Genomic DNA, 23,726 nt, shown 5'->3' on the forward strand with positions numbered 1-23,726 from the left:
CAAGGAAATAAGTACAGTAAGCAATGCAGATATTACTAGGGATCCACAGAAGTGCTGAAAAGCTGCATTTTAGGTGGAATTAGCGTTTCAGGGAAATAACAAGCAAACAAACAACAAGCATACAAACAAAGCTAGATTCAGCAGGCCTGGATCTAGTCTATGCTACAGCAAACAAGGTGTACCAATTTCAGTAAGAAACAGTTCAAATATGCAGGCACTATAAGCCTTTAACCAGAAATTCCCAGCTCAGAAGGGCAGAGTCCAGCCTCTCCTCCCACAAGAGTGCAGACCACGAACCTTCTTAATGTAAAATAACTGGCCTGAAGCCCAAGTGCTTAAACCAGAACTAATACACTTTTAGAATAACAGACACTGAGCCCTCAGTCAGCAGTTCCCAACTTAGAAGGATGTAAACTACCTGTTCTGCCACCACAGTGCAGGCCACAAACCTTCCTAATGTAAAACAACTGGTCTGAAGCCCAAGTGCTTAATCCAAAAGACTTAGAATGATAGCTACACTTTAATCAAGTTACTACCAAGCAGTAATAAACACAATTGAATACTTTAAAGAATGCCTGGATTAGTGCTCAAGTTATACAAACAAAGCTGGATTCAGCAGGCCTGGATCTAGTCTATGCTACAGCAAACAAGGTGTACCAATTTCAGTAAGAAGCAGTTCAAATATGCAGGCACTATAAGCCTTTAACCAGAAATTCCCAGCTCAGAAGGGCAGAGTCCAGCCTCTCCTCCCACAAGAGTGCAGACCACGAACCCTCTTAATGTAAAATAACTGACCTGAAGCCCAAGTGCTTAAACCAGAATTAATACACTTTTAGAATAACAGACACTGAGCCCTCAATCAGCAGTTCCCAACTTAGAAGGATGTAAGCTACCTGTTCTGCCACTACAGTGCAGACCACAAACCTTCTTAATGTAAAACAACTGGTTTGAAGCCCAAGTGCTTAAACTAAAAGGCTTAGAATGAGTTACAGCAAGCAGTAATAAATACAGTTGAGTACTATTAAGATGATGCAAAAGCAAAATAAAGTAGGAAGAAACACAAATACAGTAAAAGCAGATAATTTTTTTCTTTTGAGTGAGCAAATGAGATGGGCCCAGGAGTTACAGGACAGAAACAAGTGCAAATGCAGGCCTTCAAATCAGAAAGTTGAGAGAGATGGAAGACTGCCCAAATGGCCAATAACTACAAATTCTGGGCCAGAACCACTCCATATGTGGTAGACAGGTTACCTAATGCTTACCACTCCCACTGATAAGCTAGAAGGCTTCCATCCAACACAGAAAGGCTTGGAGGGCTCAGAAGCTTACAAACAGTCCTGGATACAGCAAATCTGTATCTGGAACACTAATTACAGGAAAGGTAGGAAACAGGCTTACAATTTTTTTTTCAGAAAAGTAGCAAAAACAGTAGTAAAAACAATTCACATGCAGTGCAAGCTGGCACACTTGAGTATGTAGCAATATTAGTCCACACACAGTTTGAAAAAATGTAATTAAATTAAAAAGGACTAAAAGCAAGTGCAGAAAGGGTTTACTAGGTAGAATGTGGTAAAGAGATAGGACTGGGGGAGTGTCCTAGATCAAATCTACAGTGGGACAGGCACTGCAAAAGCCACCAAATTTAAACTACAGCCAAGAACAGGGAGGGGGGTGGGGAAGACAGTTTCAACAGGGATGTGAGGAATCACAGTGCAAATTATAAAACCAGAAAAATATATACTGATCTCTGTATATTTGCAGAACAGTAAGACAACAGATGTCTAAGCAACAATTTAGCTCTATAATACAGAATAATACAGAAAAATATACTCAGCTCTATATATTTGCAGATAGTCTTGTAAGGCTCTCTCTCAGTGCACAGGTTCCAATTTAAATGCAGGCTGTTATTAACAGATCAACATTAAGGGAACCTGGAGTTAAGCAACACACAAGCTATAAAACATGGTTATATCAGCTGAAGACAAGGCAGAAAATGAGTGGGGAGGGGCAGTTTCAACACAGATGTGAGGAATCACAGTGCAAATTATAAAACCAGAAAAATATATACTGATCTCTGTATATTTGCAGAACAGTAAGACAACAGATATTTAAGCAACAATTTAGCTCTATAATACAGAATAATACAGAAAAATATACTCAGCTCTATATATTTGCAGATAGTCTTGTAAGGCGCTCTCTCAGTGCACAGGTTCCAATTTAAATGATTCTGATATGAGATGCAAATTCACATTTTTTCCTTCCATACTAACTGACCTTACAATTGTGACAATACTCAACAGTGGACAAAGTACTGTTATAGGAAGTGGTACATATAATCAAACTCTATATTGAATTCCCATCTGTTAATGCCATTGTGCTGACAGTGTATACCTGATGGCCATTTTTAGTCAAGGCATTTTTGTAACACACGAGCAGTGGACCAATCAGCCCCGAAGCTGTGTCTCGCACTGGGTCTATGGAACTATAGTAAAATCGAGTCAAACATTTTGAGCTGCTGCTTACAGGGCCATCTTCTGGTGCAATTTTCCAGTTATACACAAAGGTGTTGTTGGGTTTGATAGCGTAATTCTTTAAGTCTTGGCCTGCATGAACGTGAAACAAAAAATAAGTCATTTTATTGAGCTAAGCTGGTATGGAAATAAGCTTCATCATGTGTTTCTCAGAAATAGAAAATCATCCATTTTGAATTTAGATGAGGCCCAACTGATCTGCTATTGATAAGTCAGATGTGCCATTTAATATATACTATACCTATGATTTGATATCTAGTGCAGCTTTGGATTTCCTCTTACATTTTCCTCTGAATAGACTACAGAAAGAAATCCAGCAACCATCATGGCAATGAGATATTCACAAATAGCTCAAAACAGTATAATGCCAAATAAGATAGTTACAGAGTATTTAATAGAAAGATGAGCGCTTTCACAGTTACAAACTGTTTTGTCAGCCCTACTTACAATAAACCATCTAAACAATTAAATATCCTAAAATTTAGTAAGTGCCAAATCTAAAATGTCATAAAATATGAGAATGGTATTAGCAAAACAATTCACTTTCAATGCTAACACAAAAACTCTATTTACAGAAAAGGATCCAACTCTTTTCATCACAAGGCAACACTTTCAACATTGCCTTAAAATGATAATACACATAATGATTAAAAAACAGCAAAAACAACATAAAAACCTAATAACTGCATTAGACATAACTAATCCATGTAGTTAAATGTGGTGGCTGTGTCTTCAGATGTAAAACTTGACATCAACGAACTAGTCCATTCAGGGTTATGTTTCAGGAAAAAATATTTCTTAAAGACACACGAGGGCAATATGAGAAATACAACCCCTAAAACATAAAGCATGGATAACTAAAATATATCTGAATTATATATATGGCAGTGCACCACATCAATATGAGAAATATCCCCAATGGATTTCTTGTTGAACAAATGTGTAACGGCTATATCTGCTGAGGAAGTAATCTTGCTTTTAGTGCAGGTTTCAAAGAGACCTCCCTGGTATCTTATAAGACTGCAACTCTAAGATGAACCCTTTCTGCTTCAACTCAGTTCTTAGTCACACTTCCTCTCTAATATCTAGATTAGTTAGCTCTAAGGCAAAAAATGTAAAACTATGTTGCTGAGTAAATTCAAGTACATGAAATGCTAAAGCATTACTCAACTTAATATTTTAAACATCATTCAGATGTTCCATGATCCTTTCCTTGAAACATCTGTTTGTCCTATATAAAATGCATAACAAAAACTACAAAATGCCTAATATATCTCATTTTGTTAAACATTTCATATTGAGTGACCTCCCAAACCTCTTGTATCAGAGGCACATGGGATATATGCAAATGATCCGTATGAAGATCACGTTTCAGCTAATTGGCGATTCTGAATGCCCAAGACTTGTTATGTCATTTTACTGGACAAATTCAGGCCAATAAAGCCAAACCCCACTGTATTTTACAATGAGCTTATAGAAGTTTTTAGTAAGTGTGGTTTAGACGTCCTGAGATTGATTATTAGAGAAAATGTAAGGTGTCAAGAGTCAATACAAAAGGACATAGATGAATTAGACCAGTATATCAAGGAAGATTTAATATTCACCGTTAAGGAAGAGAAAGATAAATATTTTGCCATTAGAAAGGATTTAGACAATAAGTGTGAAGACTTGGTACATAGAAAAATAAAAAAGTTGGAGAGAGACATCAGGGAATATGACAGTAATAATAGTTACCCTAAACCTCCATACAAACATTTCAATCAAAATAACGAAATTAGGCACAATTTCGAAGAACCTATGGTGGAGAATGATGGAAATGAAAGGCATTTCCATGGGGAAGAGGACCAGGATTATGACCAGGCCTATCCACCTCTACATAGATCTGAGAGGCTGATGAACAAACAAGGCCCACAGCAGATACATTTTCAGAGGGGGGGGGATTCTAATGAATACCCATCCTACCATTATTTACAATAATGAGATTATAGTAGATGGAATTAAAAACACGCACAATAATTTCTCTATTTACAATTTTAGTAACAACGGTATAGAAAAGGAACATTTTGGGCTATTTTCTAAGGTGCTGAAATTTATCCCATATAAAAAAGGGGATATTACTAGAATCCTATTAGATATTAAAATGTTTTTGAGAAAAGTTAATTTAGGTATCATGTTTCCCAGAAAAAAGATGAATACAAACACTGAATTAAAACAGAAAAGTATTTACAATCCACCCCTACACTCCCAGTTGAAAAATCTGGAAAAAGTGATGGAAAAAGAGGTGAGAAAAGAAGAGGCCAAAACAGAATATAGGGTAAATCTAAGTAAGAAAGAAAGGGAATTAAAGATAATAAAAATATTAGGGTAATGAAACCAGACAAAGGGGGTGGGGTGGTATTCATGGATAATACAATGTATGAAAGTAAGATGAATACAATACTATGGGATGAAATAAGATACTCTAATGTCTCATTAAATGAGGTAAATATAGCCTGCAACAAAATAGGTATGAGCTTAAAAGATATGTTGCATGAAGAACTTATTGACTATAATACCTTTATGCATCTAAAAGTGGATAAACCAAGAACACCTACAATATTTGGTATACCTAAGATACATAAATGTGAAAGTGACCCACCTCTCAGGCCAATTGTATCTGCAGAATATTAAAAGACCTATGCTTTAGCCAAATACGTAGATAAGAAATTAAAAAAATTATGGTTAGGCAGGAAAACTATATTAAGAGATTCCTGGGACCTCTTAAGAGAGATTTCTGATGATCTATATCATGACAACCTTCTTTTTATTACTACAGATATTATAGATTTATTTTCTTCCATCCCTTATAAGAACAGTATGGAAATGTTAGAAGAGATAGTCTATGAAGACCAGGTACTAACGCAGAATGAAAAATTAGTAAACATTTGGTTAATGGACTTAATATTGAAAAATTATTTCTTATATTTTAATGGGGAATTTTATCAACAGATCCAGGGGGGGTAGCAATGGGAGCTGCTTGTGTCCCAACCTATGCTAATTTGGTCCTAAATGGGAGGAGAAATATATATTAAATACTGAATTCAGAACCTGCTGGACATTATACCCTAGGTTTTTGGATGATATAGTTATTTTTTGGACAGCGGGAAAAGAAAAAAATGAGGAATTTATGGTATATATGAGTAATACAACTAATTTTTTAAGGTTTACATATAGAATCTCTGATACCAGTTTGTAATATTTGGATATAGAAGTATATAAGGTGGGGACAAAATCTGAAACCAAAATATTCAGAAAATCAACTTTTTGTAACTCATTTTTACATTTTGAGAGTGCACACCCCATGCATTGTAAGAAAAATATTGTCAAGGGGAAATTTGTAAGGGGTTGTCGCATGACTAGTTCTGACAATGATTTTTTAATGGAATGTGAGCTACTGGAAAAGATGTTTTAGAGAGAGGCTACCCCCTGAACTTCATTAGGCAAATGAGGGACGAAGTAGAAAAAGGAAGAAATAGTAAATTTAAACCCATACAAAAATGTAAGGAATATAATAAGGAGACTAAACATAACAAAGAAAATAATGGAGATGAATTTCAACAGGTTTTTATATTAGAATATAATGTTTTAAATAGTAATATTAAAAACAAATTAATGGAATGGGAGAGGTTTGTTTCCCTTTCAGACACAGAGAACCTATCCAACACTCCACAAAAAGTGGTTTACAAGAATTCACAGTGTATCAGAACCATTTTAGAAAATAAACATAAAGGTAGTTCCAACAGGAACAAGGTAGGCACATACAAATGTGGCCATTGCACTCAATGTACATACATTCTGAACACAGACAGATACTACCTTGAAAGTAGGAATAAATGGATTAATAGTTCTATTGCAATTGTGAATCCAGGGGAATAGTTTATTTGGTTATTTGTAAAGTGTGTGGGTCCTTCTATGTTGGAAAGACAGAGAGGATGTTGAAAAGAAGGATCTACGAACATACTTATGAAATATCAGTGTAGAAGGAAACTAATGCCCTTTTTAAACACACTAAGGTATGTTCTGAATCTAAATTATGGAAACTATGGAACTCTCTTCCTAATAACCTAAGACTAACTACCTCCCTTAGCCAGTTCAAAAGTAACCTTAAATCATTCCTAAAAGCTCACTGGCTATGTCCCTGTACTAAACCAAACTAGTCCTAAAAGTCCCTATACCCTCTATGTTATTTCCCAATGCCATCTCTCTTCTCTCTTTTTCCACTAGCGCCCTACTATACTATGTTATATGATCTCTAGTTCCTCCAACAGCTTTCTACATTAATCACTATGCTATAATTTAATCTTTAATATTGTCTAGTGAACCTATGTTTTCACTTATCCACATATTACATGAATTACTCAAATTATAGATAAGTTTTAAATTGATGTCTCTTCCTACTATGTTATCCAGAATTTTTGTTATGTATGTAAACCAAAGTCTTGTTTGGATATATGTGGAGGCTTTTCTCTTTGAACTTTTATGAAATTGATATGTTTAAGTTGTGTCTCATCTTACCATGTAATTATGAAATTATTGAAATGTAACTGAAAGTCTTGTTTTTACTGTGGAGCTTTTCTCCCCGGGTCTCTGCTGAAAATGGATATGTATCCAGTTGGACTAACCCGGTAAACAAATGTAAAATAAAATAAATAAATAATAAATAAATTCAGGTTTATGGTATTGGAACAAATTAAAAATGATATCAGGGGAGGTCCATGGGAAGAAAAGATAGAATTTAGAGAGTTATGGTGGCAAGTAACTCTGGAAGCTGGAAATCCCCCTGGTTTGAATGATTATATTTCCATTTTATCATTACTAAAATTAAGGTCTGCTAAGCTTTGAAGGAATAAGAATTGTAAACAATAAAAATAGCCACCAGATGGCAGAGGTTCCCCACTGTTATATGGATTCTCTGCACTTTTAAGCACTTTATAAGTACTTTTAAACATTATACTTTTAAACATTATATATTTGTTTTTTTGATATATAAACATAATTTATTATTTTAATAGATAATTTTAAGTGAATTAATAAGTATATTAACATTATGGTTTTAGTTGTTTATGTATTGAATATTAGGAATTTTAATGTAAAAGGTGAATGTTTTCTTAAATCTTTAATTTTTAAATTGTGAAATCATTGGTGGTTTTAAATGAGATAATAACTCCCCATAGGCTCTTTATTTAATTGTTTTATATAAATATTGGATTTACTTGATTATACTGGTCATCTGATGAAGTCTATGTAAAAAAGACAAAAACGCTTGGTTTGATATTCAAGGCATTCATGTGGTATGTGTTGTGCTGTTAATTTGGTCCGTATCCGTATTTTCGTGGATTGGAATAATCTTTAAAAACTGTGGTTTACTCTATGCTTCATTTATTGCACCTAAGCTGGAATCACTGCAAAAATATGCCAAACAACAAACTAAAACAATGAGTGAGAAGGTCACTGAAAAACCAATCAGTAAAAACAAAATAAAAACTCCAGCAATGCTAGAATTTCCACTGAGTGACCTCCCAAACCTCTTGTATAAGAGGCACATGGGATATATGCAAATGATCCTTATGGACATCACGTGTTTCAGCTAATTGGCGATTCTGAATGCCCAAGACTTGTTTTGTCATTTTACTGGACAAATTCAGGCCAATAAAGTCCAATCCCACTAGCTGTGGATATGTATATTTCGGCCTTGTCATGACCTCGTCAGCACAGCACAAGCAGAATGTTTGACTAATCATTAGGAACACAGGGCTGTTATACCCAGCTGATGTGCATTATCATTAAGGTCGAATTATCATTAGGGTCCATTATAACAAGGCCAAAATATGCATATCCACAGCTAGTGGGGTTTGGCTTTATTCGCCTGAATTTGTCCAGTAAAATGACGAAACAAGTCTTGGGCGTTCAGAATTGCTAATTAGCTGAAACATGTGATGTTCATAAGGATCATTTGCATATATCCCATGTGCCTCTGATACAAGAGGTTTGGGAGGTCACTCAGTGGAGGTTCTAGCATTGCTGGAGTTTTCATTTTGTTTTTACTTGTTTTTCAGTGACCTTCTCACTCATTGTTTTAGTTTGTTGTTTGGCATATTTTTGCAGTGACCCTAATGATAATGGACATGATGTTCATAAGGATCATTTGCATATATCCCATGTGCCCCTGATACAAGAGGTTTGGGAGGTCACTCAGTGGAAGTTCTAGCATTGCTGGAGTTTTCATTTTGTTTTTACTGATTGTTTTTCAGTGACCTTCTCACTCATTGATTTAGTTTGTTGTTTGGCATATTTTTGCAGTGACCCTAATGATAATGGACATGAGCTGGGTATAACATCTCTGTGTTCCTACTGATTAGTCAAACATGCTGCTTGTGCTGTGCTGATGAGGTCATAACAAGGCTGAAATATGCATTTCCACAGCTAGTGGGGTTTGGCTTTATTGGCCTGAATTTGTCCAGTAAAATGATGAAACAAATCTTCGACGTTCAGAATCGCCAGTTAGCTAAAACACATGATGTTCAGAAGGATCATTTGCATATATCCCTTGTGCCTCTGATACAAAAGGTTTGGGAGGTCACTCATGGAAGTTCTAGTGTTGCTGGAGTTTTCATTTTGTTTTTACTCGTTTTTCAGTGACCTTCTCACTCATTGTTTTAGTTTGTTGTTTGACATATTTTTGCAGTGACCCTAATGATAATGGACATCAGCTGGGTATAACAGTCCTGTGTTCCTAATGATTAGTCAAACATTCTGCTTGTGCTGTGCTGATGAGGTCATAACAAGGTCAAAATATGCATATCCACAGCTAGTGGGGTTTGGCTTTATTGGCCTGAATTTGTTCAGTAAAATGACGAAACAAGGCTTGGGCATTCAGAATCACCAATTAGCTGAAACACGTGATGTTCATAAGGATCATTTGCATATATCCCATGTGCCTCTGATACAAGAGGTTTGGGAGGTTACTAAGTGGAAGTTCTAGTGTTGCTGGAGTTTTCATTTTGTTTTTACTGATTGGTTTTTCAGGGACCTTCTCACTCATTGTTTTAATACATTTTATATTGGAAAAACAAATAGATTGAGTTGAGACATCCATTGGGGACTTTAAACATGCTTTTAAGATTGGAATAAGCTTGTTCATTTTTCAGATTTTGATTTTTACTTATCTGTTGTGAGAACTTGACCATGTAACTTTGTTAGATGAACACTTTTGACTTGTCCCTGAAAGATGCAGTCAGGGTAAACAACTCTTACCCAGTTTGCAAATGGATAAAAAAATTAAAAATAAGCATATTTATGGACTCCATATCATAGCTGGCTAAACATTAATAGCAGCATCCTGCCAAAGTACCCAGAGAAATTATGTTCTGACTGCAACCCAAATAACATGTGTTTGATTAGTGGCACAGGATATGGGTTTGTGTGTGCTAGTGAGGGAGGGAGTCAGGTGCCATTGCTGGTTTGCCCATCTTAGCAGGAGGGAGAGGGCTCTTGTTCATCACTTAGCTGACACCTAGAGGGAGCAGCATGTATTGCACCCATGGAGAGTAGGCCCACTGAGAACATGCTGTCCAGTGGTGCACGGCATCATCCATGTACATGTGCCTAGAGGTGCACACGCAATGCCCAATCCACAGCTGATGTGTGCTGAGGTATGTATGCACTGCACCATCAATGGCTGATGTGTTCTGAGGTAGACATGCACCATACTGTTGAGCGATGATATGTGTGCACAGGTATGTATGCACTACCATATCCATCTGTATGTGTCTAGAGGTACACACACAATGCCCAATCCAGGGATGATGTGTCTGCAGAGATACATGCGCACTGCATCATAAATGGGTGAAGTGAGCTGAGGTACACGTGCACCATACTGTCAAGAGATGGTGTGTGCTGAGGTATGTATGCACTGCACCATCCATGGGTGATGTATGCTGAAGTACTCATGCACCATACTATCAAGGAATGATATGTGTCCAGAGGTATGTATGCACTGCAGCATCCATGGGTGATGTGAGCTGAGTTACACATGCACCATACTGTCAAGGGATGATGTGTTTAGAGGTATGTATGCATGCACTGCCCTATCCATGTATGTGTGTCTAGAGCTACACATGCAATGCCCAATCCAGGTAGGATATGTGTAGATGTATACATGTACTCCACTTTCAATGGATAATGTGTGTGGAGTTACACATGCACTGCACTTTCCATGGATGACATGTGTAGAAGTACACTGCACTAGCCAGGATGTCATGTGTAGAGGTACTCATGCACTGCACTGTCTGTGGATGACATGTGTAGAGATACAGATGCATTGCACTATACAGGGATGTCATGTGTGGAGGTATACATGCACTGCACTACCCATGTTCAATGTGTGCCTAGAGTACACATGCATTCCATGATTGGCATCAATTGTTGAGCTCAGAAATCTACTGTGGAGTTAGGTAGATTGACCCTCTGTTTAATGCCCAGTTCTCACCTGTGCAGGAACAAATGGACTGATAAGACCATCCAACCAGGACACATATAGAGCACACAATCTCACCCAGGGTGGAAGGTGTCTGGTTCCTGTTCCAAGAGAGGAATGGATGGGTCTGTGAGTAGAAGAAACAAGAGCCATTGGGAAAGAGCAGTGGACAGAAGGAGTAAAATATTTATAGCAGCATAAAATAAATTACCTCCTTGTCTGTGACTGCCTCTACATCTCCTCACTCAACATTTCAGGTATAATGAATCATAAAAGGTATTTGAACATGGTAGTATTTCTGGCTTGGACAGCATTTCTGGCTTTTATGAGTACATGATTTTATTGGTCAGTCTATGTGTAGCAAGCAGCATGTCCATTCATGCAGCAGATTACCTAGACTCACTGACTAGTATTTTGCACACATACATCCATTACAAAGAATCTATAAGGTCACATCTCCTCAAAGTGTAACAAACTATGCTTCAACAGACATGTTTTTTTTTACTTATTTTATAATTTGTTAACTGGGTAAACCGGCTGGATACAAGTGCCCCATGCAGTGGGATGTCTTGGAAGCATGTATGGTTAATTGTCTTTTTCAGTAGCGTTGTCGCCTCACAGTAAGACGCTGTCTGGTTCGATTCTCAGCTAGTGTGTCTTCTGTGTGGAGACATGCGTGAATGGGTGTACCTTCGTTGAAGGTTGTGCATCAGGCCTGGCAAGCCGGTACATAAAAATCAACTGCCAATCATTAGCGGACCGGAGTTCCACTGTGGCGACCCCTAACCAGGAAAAGCCAAAAGACACAAACAAACAAACAATAGGCAAATCTAGTTAAAATAAATTAAGCTCTGCACCCTGGACTAAAAGATATTTTTAACAGCTCTGAGCCTTAATCCTGTATGCTATTCTATCTGTCCCTAGACATGCTTTGCAATATACGAATATCATTGAACACAAACAATAGCATTGAGAGAACCACATTGCTATGGACTAAATCCCCTTGGATGCTGCACACCATGCACCTCAAATGAACATCTATGGAGCTGCTTTAAAGGAAAAATATATTCTACATTTAAAACTAAATCAGTTGTTTCAGCAGTATGAATTTGTTGGCTGAGGAAACCTTGAGTACCATTCAACAAACTGAGCAGATTTACCCCTGATGTTTAATTGCCTGTGACAACATGGCGCATCAGCTTTTTTGTAGGTGGTTGCTGACATGGAGATGTGTTTATCACTGCATATATACATGTAATAGTATGCCTTCTAATAATTCATATAGATTTGACCTCAAACACTTTTGTTATGAATGCAGTTGGGCATGCCCCTGAAATTTATCATGTGCAGCAGTTTCTGTGTAGGACAGTTCACATCATGAAACTTTTGCATCACAGTGCAGGCAGTTTGCAATATGTTCATTCACTAGTGTATACACATTCCTTCAATGCCTGTTAGCCTGCCTTAAATGCACTATGGCCTTGGAGTGCATATTGCAGTGTGTCTTATGCTTGGGGTATGTATCTTAAACTTAGATTAACATACACTATATATTTTCTTTTCTTATTTTATTGATATTTTCACTTGGCTAGAGCTCTAATCTACATGGACATTTTAATACTCAGCCTGTGAGCACTGTCTGGTTAAGTGACTTTCTCAGAGTCCACAGTTAAGTAAACAGAGGTTATGTGAGTCAAATCCCAAACAACAGGAAGCAGTTCATTAGCAACTCTTAGCTTATATCTTGTACATTAACTCGCAGACAGAAATATCAGCGCTTCAAAAACACATTTCATCACAAACAAATCACTCCATTACATTTCTTACAATGTTTGATATTACATTAAATACTCCTCCAAAAGACTTTTTTGCAGGCATACTCCTTAGTCTAAAGTCACACAGCCGTGGAGTAAAGAGAAGATACCTCAGACACTGATACCATGCTGGCACAAAAACACAAACTTCTACAGCTAGAGACTCATCATCACAGTCGGCATTGGCAAGGGATACACTGAGCAGGACTAATTCGAATTGTAATTCCTGCGATCCAGAACCATGGCAGCAGGGTTCTCTATAGTTCGACACAGTTTATTATTAAATGTCATTAATTCAGTGACTTGTGTTTGTGAGGAAATGTGTTTTTGATCAATTTTGCCAGCATTTTTTTGTTTTGATGAAATGAATATTAGATTCATTGAAACATATTGATATAGATGGTACATGGCAACATAATGAAAATTGGTATACTGAAAGTCATAATACTGAATGCGAAATCCTGACATGTCAATGTGTTGAAATTTTTCAATGCTGAACTCAAAATACATACTAAAAGGATGCACGTAGTACATAAATACTTTGCACCAGCATGCAGACATCAAGCGATATATAACTCCTGCGTTAGTGAAACTTGTAAACGTGCGCTAACACTAGTCTTGCAGAGGGGCAACTGGAGCTCTCTAAGCATGTTAGGGGTAGGTATATTGATTTCAACATTTTAACTTCTCAGAGGTTTGGCAGTTCAGTATTTCACATTCAGTATTATAACTTTCAGTACACGGATTTTCAGCAAGTTGACATGGTCCCTATATACATAAATGTATATATACATACATGAATAAGCATATAAAATAAAATGGTAAAATATACAAGATTATAATCAGGTCTCTGATCATAACTGATTTCTTATATGTTCCAGACACAGATGCCAAGTAATTCACGTCAACAGCGAAACTTTCACACCACACTAGCAAAGATTTTCTATTTTCTATCAAACGCGATTCAGTGATTTGTGTCTTTGATGATTTACTTTTTTACATAAAAAGAAAAAAAAAGAAAATACATCTAGAAGCACAAAGTGTTTCACCAGCACTGAAAGCAGGTAAAGCAATTAGCACTCTCAGACAGTAGCATACCTCTCAGCTTCTTTAAGAATTCTGGGGCAAATTCAAACATAGTGGGGAGACAAAGGATGCAGATCAGGGATATTTTTAAAAATGTCTTATTCACTTAAACAGTTAACAGAATAGCAGGTTTTCCATCACTGTGCAGTTCCTGAGCAACAGTAAGTATGAGACTCTAACTTCTGCCTTTATTCCTTTACCAGAAAAAAAAAAAAAAAAAAAATATATATATATATATATATATATATATATATATGTGTGTGTGTGTGTGTGTGCAAAAATATGAGGCAAAGTCAGGGACAGCTAAGGGGCTTGGACAACAAGCAGAAACAAAGCCATTTGACCTGCTAGTGCTGTTCTTTGCTGTTCAGCCTTGTCTGTTGTTAGTCCCTACAGAGAGACCCAATTGTAACAGTTCTTGGGGGTGTAACAATTGTTAAGCACATCCTAAGTGCTGTTATAATCAAGTATCAAAATAGGGATGTTGTTAACAAGTTAAACATTTTCTCGATGTCAGAGGGTAATCTCATGCATTACTTTTATTATTTTATTTATCTATTATTTATTAGCATTTGTTTACCGGGATAGTCTGACTCAACACAAGACCTCTTTTCAGCAGAGGTCCAGGTATAAAAGCTCCACTTCAAATACACATATTAAGTTTGCAAAAGATTACATTAAGAGGGAGAAGTATAAATTAATTAAAAGCATAGCTAAAAATTAAAATTTAATGGCTAAAAGTGCATGTTACAGACATGAGCATGTAGGCTTAAATATTAAACCAAAATAGAAAAGAAATAAGATGTTTGCATAGATGTTTACATGATTACATACAGAAATACCTTATTTGCAGTGTACATGTTACAGACACGGCTAAAGGTTTTGAATATTCAACAAGAGAAGAGAGTAAGATATGTATGAGCAATCAGCATTAAGACAGAGGAGCGATAGTAAAGTACTGTGGATGACATGTGTGAGAGAAGGTTTTCAGCCAGATAAAGGATGCCAATAAGAATTCTTTCATGGGTAGACATTTCAGGCATGTAATGAGGTTTAGCGGGTATTAAGGAGGTGAGTATTACAGTGGTGTATGGCATGAACATGGCCATCAGTTATCGTTTAAAATGTTGTTTGAAGACTAAGAGGTAATGGATTGCTTTGGGTTAAGTGGAAGGGGTAGTATGAGTCATGTGCATAATTATTAGATTTTGTAACTAGTAATAGGTCTTTGAAGAGCAAAGGGTCCTCTATTGGCAGTGTAGTGATGAATTATGTTGCTGTTGCTACTGCTAGGACATTTATCTGATGTGCAGATTAGTTTGTATTTAGTGTGTATTTAGTGATGAACTGAGGGCAGGTTAGGATATGTGGAGGGTCAGTCCACTGGACTGGTTTTATGCTAAGCAATGATGTGTTCTGTATGGAGTATTAGCAGCAAACATTGTTACTTTACTGTGCCATTGCCCAAGTGGATGTGATTGGATGCAGATTTATAAAACTGGGAGCACCATTACAAGTGTTGGGAGTAGGAACTGGGAGCACCATTACAAGTGCTGGGAGTAGGAACTGGGAGCACCATTACAAGTGCTGGGAGTAGGAAATGGGAGCACCATTACAAGTGTTGGAGTAGGAACTGGGAGCACCATTATATGTGTTGGGAGTAGGAAATGGGAGCACCATTACAAGTGCTGGGAGTAGGAACTGGGAGCACCATTACAAGTGCTGGGAGAAGGAACTGTGAGCACCATTACAAGTGTTGGGAGTAGGAACTGGGAGCACCATTACATGTGCAGGGAGTAGGAACTGGGAGCACCATTACAAATGCTGGGAGTAGGAACTGGGAGCACCATTACAAGTGCTGGGTGTAGGAACTGGGAGCACCATTACAAGTGCTGGGAGTAGGAACTGGGAGCACCATTACAAGTGTTGGGAGTAGGAACTGGGAGCACCATTACAAGTGCTGGGAGTAGGAACTGGGAGCACCATTACAAGTGCTGGGAGTAGGAAATGGGAGCACCATTACAAGTGCTGTGAGTAGGAACTGGGAGCACCATTACAAGTGCTGGGAGTAGGAACTGGGAGCACCATTACAAGTGTTGTGAGTAGGAACTGGGAGCACCATTACAAGTGCTGGGAGTAGGAACTGGGAGCACCATTACAAGTGCTGGGAGTACGAACTGGGAGCACTATTACAAGTGCTGGGAGTAGGAAATGGGAGCACCATTACAAGTGCTGGGAGTAGGAACTGGGAGCACCATTACAAGTGGTGGGAGTAGGAACTGGGAGCACCATTACAAGTGCTGGGATTAGGAACTGGGAGCACCATTACAAGTGCTGGGAGTAGGAACTGGGAGCACCATTACAAGTGCTGGGAGTAGGAACTGGGAGCACCATTACAAGTGCTGGGATTAGGAACTGGGAGCACCATTACAAGTGCTGGGAGTAGGAAATGGGAGCACCATTACAAGTGTTGGAGTAGGAACTGGGAGCACCATTACAAGTGCTGGGATTAGGAACTGGGAGCACCATTACAAGTGCTGGGAGTAGGAACTGGGAGCACCATTACAAGTGCTGGGAGTGGGTAAATTGTGGCAATGATTTTCCTAGTGTTATCTTTAAGATAATGGCTTTATCCTATACAAGTTACGAAGTTTTTAAGCTTTTTAATTCCTTGTTTTAGATGAAAGTCAAATTTCATCGGTTACAGGTTCATTATTTAATAAGTATGTATTAGGCTGTTAACATGTAACGATCTTAAGAAGCCTAGTCTGGTAGTTGTTAACCCTTATATTTTGTATATAAATATGCCAGAGATAGGCAGAACAAGAAAATGTTAGACATTTGCATGTTTCATGAGGGAGAAGGTAGTAAACTGGGGTGAATTTGCAGTTGACCATCCATTTGTCCAAATTGCATTTGAATAGCATAAGAGGAGCACTTTATTTTATGTTGACAGGAAGATATTTCCATAGAAGCAGAATTTCTGTGACACAAATATCCCTCCAACATGGTGTTGCAGAAGACATTGAGAGCAGTTGTTTAAGCCACCATAGGATTTATGAATGTGTAATAGGTCTGACAGAATAAAGTCTGTTGAGGCTCTATATGTCAGGCAGAAGTTACCTCTTAGTAGCCTGTATGATACATAGAAAAGATACAAGCTTTGAGATGTTCCACATAGTTTTAATGAGTTAGGCCCTTGATTTTTATAGTGAGGAAGTGCTGTTGTCAATCCAGTTGTGACTAGTGTTTCGACAAGTCCATACTGAAAGGGACATTATAGTCTGTGATTGGCCATAATGCGTGCCAAGCACAGCAGAATGATTCCAACCCTGTACTTGTACCCCCACATACCTTTAGATATAAGCTGTTTAATGAAGAAGTACTTCCTTATAAAAGTTGATACGTGGTGATCAAAGGACAGGTTGTTGTTCACATAGATTTCCAGATCTCTGAGTACAAGATACATTTTCATGTGTGCTTTGTCAATATGATAGTTACAAGGGAGTTATAATCCATAGAAATGGGTTACTAGTTCAATTCTAGTACAGTTAAAGGTTTCATTTAAGAAATTATTTTGTTGACAGAACTGTTTGCAGGTATATAAGACTGGTTTAGTCTTTTTGGGGTTTAGAAGTAGCTGAAAGTGATGGTGCCGATGTTGAATAGACAGTAAGCATTCTTTGGCTGTCTGTTTCAGTTTACTTGCAGTGTGGTAAGAATATGTTGAAAAGGAATGGGGCCATAATCGACCACTGGGGGAGACACACTTCTACAGTGAGAAAGGAAGAGATGTCTGTTTGCCAGCAAGAGTTGTTAATCCAGAAGAGAGTTGTCAGACCTGGTCCTAAGGAAGAGATCCTATTTAGCAGAAATTGGTAGGATACAGTATCAAAGGCCTTAGATAGGTCAAACAATATTGTGGATATCAGGTTGCCTTCATTTGGTCTTATGCACCATGTAGGACTAACAAAGTAAGTTCATTAAATGAACAGAAGTCCACTATCAGGATACCATAGCTTAGAAAATAATGACTTACAAGCATTTAAAATGTTGTTATACTATACAAAACAACATTGTCTAAACATAAGTGATTTACTGCCCTATAATACTTTTTTAATTAAAATCTTTGCTGGTTAAATTTATTTGCAGTGAAAAATGTAAAAATGTCCAAGTTCTGAGAAAAATGAAAAAAAGTTTTAGGTTTGTCATCCCAGGTATTAATGTTCCTTAATGAAATGCTAAATTTGCTACGGTTCTTAGGTGTCACAGCTATGGAAAATTGCCCAATCATCCAGAATTAGGTCCGTGGTACTTCAGAAGTTAATTGACAGATAGATTTGTGATATTCTGTAAGAAAATTGACAATTAAACTCCAGTACTCAACAGGAACATGGGAGCGGTTCTAGGCAAGCAATCACCCTTTAAGATGACAAACTTAAAACTTCTTACAGCCCTTTACAAATAGTTAATAATGGTCATCTCCCAAATTGAGCAGGACAGTATATGATAACCCTGGTGTAAGTTTGTGTCTACCATCCATTCATCAAACTAGCCTTAAAAGTCACCAAAGGAGTACTTAGTTCGACCTGCAGTGGTAACATATTCTATAGGCTAAGAACCTGCACTGCAGTGAGTCCTGTTTATTTTTTTATATAAATTTAGGTCTCCAAAGTAGGAGCTACTTGTTTTCCAAAGAAATAGGAAGTCTAAAAGGAGTCCTTCATGGCTTGAAAAAAAAAAGACACTGGCCACCTTGGAGCAGCAGGTCAGGTACTCAGTAAAAGAAGAGTTGTGCTACTATATCAGGGCAGTAGACAGATTTAAGACTTTAAATTTTCTTGGTTAAAAATGACTGCAGCCTCTCCAGTTGAGTGAGATGCTTGGATTTGTAGATACCAAAGGGGGCACCGTGGTTGATGAGGAGTTTGATAAGGAAAGAATAGAGCACTAAGATGACTTGTCTGGAGCTTGAGGATATTAAATGTGCCAGAGAGGATTCCCTGACTGCGTGGAAACACGATGTCCAATGAGAGACAGAGTTGTTAACATAAGAGGTGGGAGGGATATTAAATGTCCCAGAGAGAAGGATTCCCTGACTGCGTGGAGACACGATGTCCAATGAGAGACAGAGTTGTTAACATAAGAGGTGGGAGGAGCATTTTTTTTTTGTTTTGGCTAAATGCTACTATGCTGCATTTTTTATGCTTTCAGCTTAAGACTGTTTTCATGCACTAGGTATGTGCATTTTCCACCTCTTGTATGAGCAGTTAAGTATCAGTGATCGAACAGATAACAGTGCAGCTTGCTTTCATCAAGAAACTTACTCAACCAGATTTCTAGGATAATGGCTTGGATGTCTGCAAAATAAGTATCAAACAAGAGAGAGCTGAGCACTTATCCTTGTGGTACCTCACTATCTAAAATTGTACATTCAGAGAGGATACCGGCAAGTTTCAAAACTTGGGGTCTGTTAGACAGCCAGTTTGTAATCCAGCTGACAATGCAGGGGTTATTAAGTTTGTCTCATTTTTTTCAATATTACCAGTATAAGGGACAGTGCCAAAAGCTTTGGCCAGGTTAAGGTTTTACTTATTTATTTAATTAGCTGTTTATCTGTTTATTTATTAACTGGGATAGTATGACTGAGCAGAAGTCCATTTACAGCAAGGTTTGAGGAGAAAAAGCTCTACAGTTTAAAGTTACAAAGAGAAACATTCCCAAATGTTGAAATTAACAGTATGCAGCAAAACAGACTGTAAATATTTCCAAGTGGTGAAGAAAGCTTAAATACAAGAGCATTAAACTGAATAACAAAATAACTTTTTGGGTCTGAGCAAAATGATTAGTAAGAAAATAGAGTGCATTCGTGATAACATAGCAAGTAGAGCTATATGAAATGTATTTAATTTCCCTGGAGAGGGTATGGGAGAGGTCACATAGGAAGATGGGAGGAACTGAGTAGGTGGGAAGTACAGTACTAGGGCGGCAGACATACAGGAATGTAAAGAAAAATTAAAAATTAGAGTAAAGGAAATGGAAGAATAAAATGATGTCATGTATGAGAGGGTAAAGTCAAGAGTACAGCCATGACAACTAGAAGTTTGATGCTGTTAGATGAGGTTAGATCAGTAGTGTCTACTGAGTGACCACTGTCTACACCCTCAGTAACCTTTTCAAAGAAGCTTATTTGGTTTGGGACACAGGACTTGCCCTTCACCAAACTAAACTGGTAGGGATCTGGATCAGGTAAGTTGCCTCTTCATAAATGAATTCTGCTATGATACATTCCATTGCTTTGCATAAAAAGCATGTGATCCTGATGAGCCAATTATTAGCTGCGTCTGCTGAGGGGTCACCCTTATGTAGGGTAATCACAGTGTCCGTTGTCCAGGCATGAGGTTGAACAGTGTAAGTAGAGGCTTATAATGGGTACTTTGTTCTGACTAGATACAGCCTGGTATGTTTCTCCCCGGGCCTCCGCTGAAAACAGGCTCTGTGGAACCTAGTCGGACATTCCCGGTCAATAAATGTTAAAATAAAATAAAATAAAATAAAAATAAAATGTTGTCTTGTCTTACAGAAGCATTATTTTTAGCCTTTGACAGGGATTCTAAGATTTGTTCCAAGGTGATTTCAGATGAAATGAAATTTTCAGGAATAGTGGGGACACAATGTGAGTAGGTGGGATAAAAGTAGCACAAAAATTGTCTGCTAATATATTGTTTTGTACTTCACTTAACTGCTTAGAGTGCTACTCCTTCATTTTTGCTTTATTTGTTGATGTTGCCGTTAAAGCAGTCTAAAGGTCCCTAAATTGAAATTGCCTTGTCAAGGTAGTTTAACTTTTGTTATAGCATTACATTTGCAAGCAGTCTTTCTTGGTGTGATTACATCAAGAGGTTAGTAGTGCCCTATACAGGCACAAATACCCAGAAAGTAAATTTTATTTATACAACTTCCCTTAGAACTGAAACCTGTAACTTAGTGTGGCTAAAACAAAGCCATTGTGCAGAAACAAGCTTAGAGCAGCTAGTTTGCACATTAAACAGCACTACTATCAAATCTTAGCACAATCTAACCTAGTCTAGTGCCAAACCCCAGAGACCACCCAAGAGCACCTCTCTATAACTCAGTCCACTACCTACAGTAGCCCACCCAAATACTGATTGTGACAACACAGACATGCAATTTCCAGATGTCTCCATAGCCAGCTTGGTAGATAAAGGTATTCTGAGACAATGTAGCAATTATGTAATGTTCCCAGATAACCATTTCATCCTTAAACAAAACACAGTATTCGAGAGATGCACACATACAATTTCACTGGAGGCAAAAATCTCACATACAAACAAGGTTGTCAAGAACACACACACTACGTCCACCACACAGTGGCATCCACACATAAAGATCAAGTTATGCATAACAATTTTTCCAAACCTCAAAGACCTCCTAAGCCCATAAACAGTAATGTCTATCCTCAACAAGCTCTAAAGCACTCACCAAAAACCACAATAAACACCACATGTATTCCTAACCCAGTGGGGTCAATAAAAGCAAATCTCATAATACAAGCAAACACATTACCCAGGACTCTTGTCATAGGGGACTCCATTGTACATCACACAGATATCCCACTCACCAGATTAAATGAGAATATAATGGTTAGTTGCTTATCTGGAGCCAGGATTCACCAAGTTACACATTAATTCAAGTCTCTGTATCACAGGTACCAGTATGATTCTCTTATAGTCCATGTGGTTATTAATGACCTGAGATATAGTTCCCTGGACTATATGAAGAAATACACTGTTGATCTCTCTGAATCTGAGTTTCAGGCAGGTCTGTGCCTTGCAGTGACCAGCATTTTACTTTCACCAAGGATGATGCCACAGTATGAACAAAAGATGATAGACTTCAATAACTGTCTTCATTTCTGGTATCTTTCCAGGGGGATTCAGTATTTGTTATCATGGGGGGACATGGTTAATAGACCACATTGCTTTGCAAAGGATTGTCTCCACCTGCCTCCCCTAGGCTTCTGAATATTGGCAAAAACTTTATTCACCCCCCTTAAAGCCTTTTATATTAGTAACAAGTATAACTCTACTTTGGTTAACCAGGAAGATACCCTGGAATTTATCCATGTGCAGATCACCACAGATAATGTCCCATAACATATCCTAGCAAGTTATTTGTCTCTAGAATCCCTAGTTCATACCTAGACTTTCTAAAAATACTCATCATTAAACCAAATACACTATTCCTGGAAAACTAACTACCCCTTTGTAGACTGTGAAACATACACTGACTGAATCTCAGACATAATGATTCCCGGACTTTATTCACACAAATAACTTTGACCAGATGGTCCGCACACCCACCAGAGGTTTAAACACATTAGACCTGGTACTCACCAATACTGGAGAGTGCTGCACTCCCTGAGTGTCATGTCCACTGTGAGCTCAGACCACAGAGCTCTTTCCTTTGAAATAAAAATCAACTGAGCAACCCCAGCAAACCTTGCAACAGAACTATTCCAAAGCAAATTACACCCTATTAAGCAATAGTTTATCAAAAGTCACTGCCCATACCAACCCAGAATTCACAACAACCTGTGCGGAATTGCTCACAGAGACTCTGTACAGGCATGTAAATAGCTGTAATTAGGCTGCTGTACATACAAGAAATAAGCCCAAAACAAACTCTAAAAACAAACCCTGCTAGTGGAATCCTAACCTTAATAGGCTGTATAATAAAAGGAAAAATGTCATGGTTAGAATCAGGAAGAGCAACTCCCATAATGATAGTTGTCTAATTAAAGTAAATAGGAAACTAAGAGGAGTAATTAAGTCTAACAAGGTCAAGATAGTATTACAGGCCAAAGACAACCACAAGTCCTTCTACAGCTATGTCCAAAACCTCAAATGTAGCAAACACCAGTGTGTGCTGAACTGGTGGTCAGTGGTACCACCTTCACTGAGCAGTGCTGAACTGGTGGTCAGTGGTACCACCTTCACTGAGCAGTGCTGAACTGGTGGTCAGTGGTACCACCTTCACTGAGCAGTGCTGAACTGGTGGTCAGTGGTACCACCTTCACTGAGCAGAGTGACATTGCGAATTTTGCTGGCTGACAAATTCTGCTCAAACTTCACCTCCACTACCCCATGCCTCCCCCCATGGAACACCTAGTAACATAACTCCAGCTATTAACAGGAAGTGGGTCCTGACACCTTTCACTAAGGCCAAAAACACAGCCTCATTGGCCCTGGCATTATCCCAGGATGCTTCCTAAATAACTTGAAACATGAGCTATCAGGACCACTTGAGTGACCTTCCAGCTATAGCCTCAAAATTGGCTTTGTAGCATGAGACTGGAGGACTGCAATGGTTATCTCACTTCAGAAGTGTGGACCTTAAACTGAACTGGAAACTAAAGACCTATTAGCCTGAACTAGTCTAATATGCAAAGCCATGGAGCAAATTATCTTGAAAATGATCAACAAAGACGTAGGCAAACTTCAGACACTGGACCCAGCCCAGTTTGGCTTTCTCAAGGGAAGATTATGCCTATTAAACCTGGTGGACTTCTTTGAGAAGGTCACCAAGGCAATAGATGAGGGGGAAGCAGTGCATAGCATCTATCTTGTCCTGGCTAAGGCATTTGAGACAATACCCTCCTTGGGTATAGACAAACTCACTAAACTGGGCACAAACCCCTACATAGCTCACTTGAATGCCAGCTGGCTCAAACAGACAGGACCCAGGAAGCCAGGATTG

General features: G+C 38.1%; 1 protein-coding gene across 2 annotated transcripts in view; it reads right to left on the bottom strand.

Moving 5' to 3' along the window:
* F8 (coagulation factor VIII) overlaps nucleotides 1–23,726 on the bottom strand; it is a 2,728,596-nt gene that overhangs the window by 1,760,161 nt on the left and 944,709 nt on the right. For both annotated transcript variants that reach the window (XM_044057714.1, XM_044057713.1), the window contains one exon: nucleotides 2,392–2,603. In XM_044057714.1, the coding sequence (XP_043913649.1) occupies nucleotides 2,392–2,603 (212 nt within the window). The remainder of the gene's footprint in view (nucleotides 1–2,391; nucleotides 2,604–23,726) is intronic.

Source organism: Protopterus annectens, chromosome 15.part0 (genome assembly GCF_019279795.1).
Source record: "Protopterus annectens isolate FY-2018-M chromosome 15.part0, PAN1.0, whole genome shotgun sequence".
Lineage (NCBI taxonomy): Eukaryota > Metazoa > Chordata > Ceratodontiformes > Protopteridae > Protopterus > Protopterus annectens.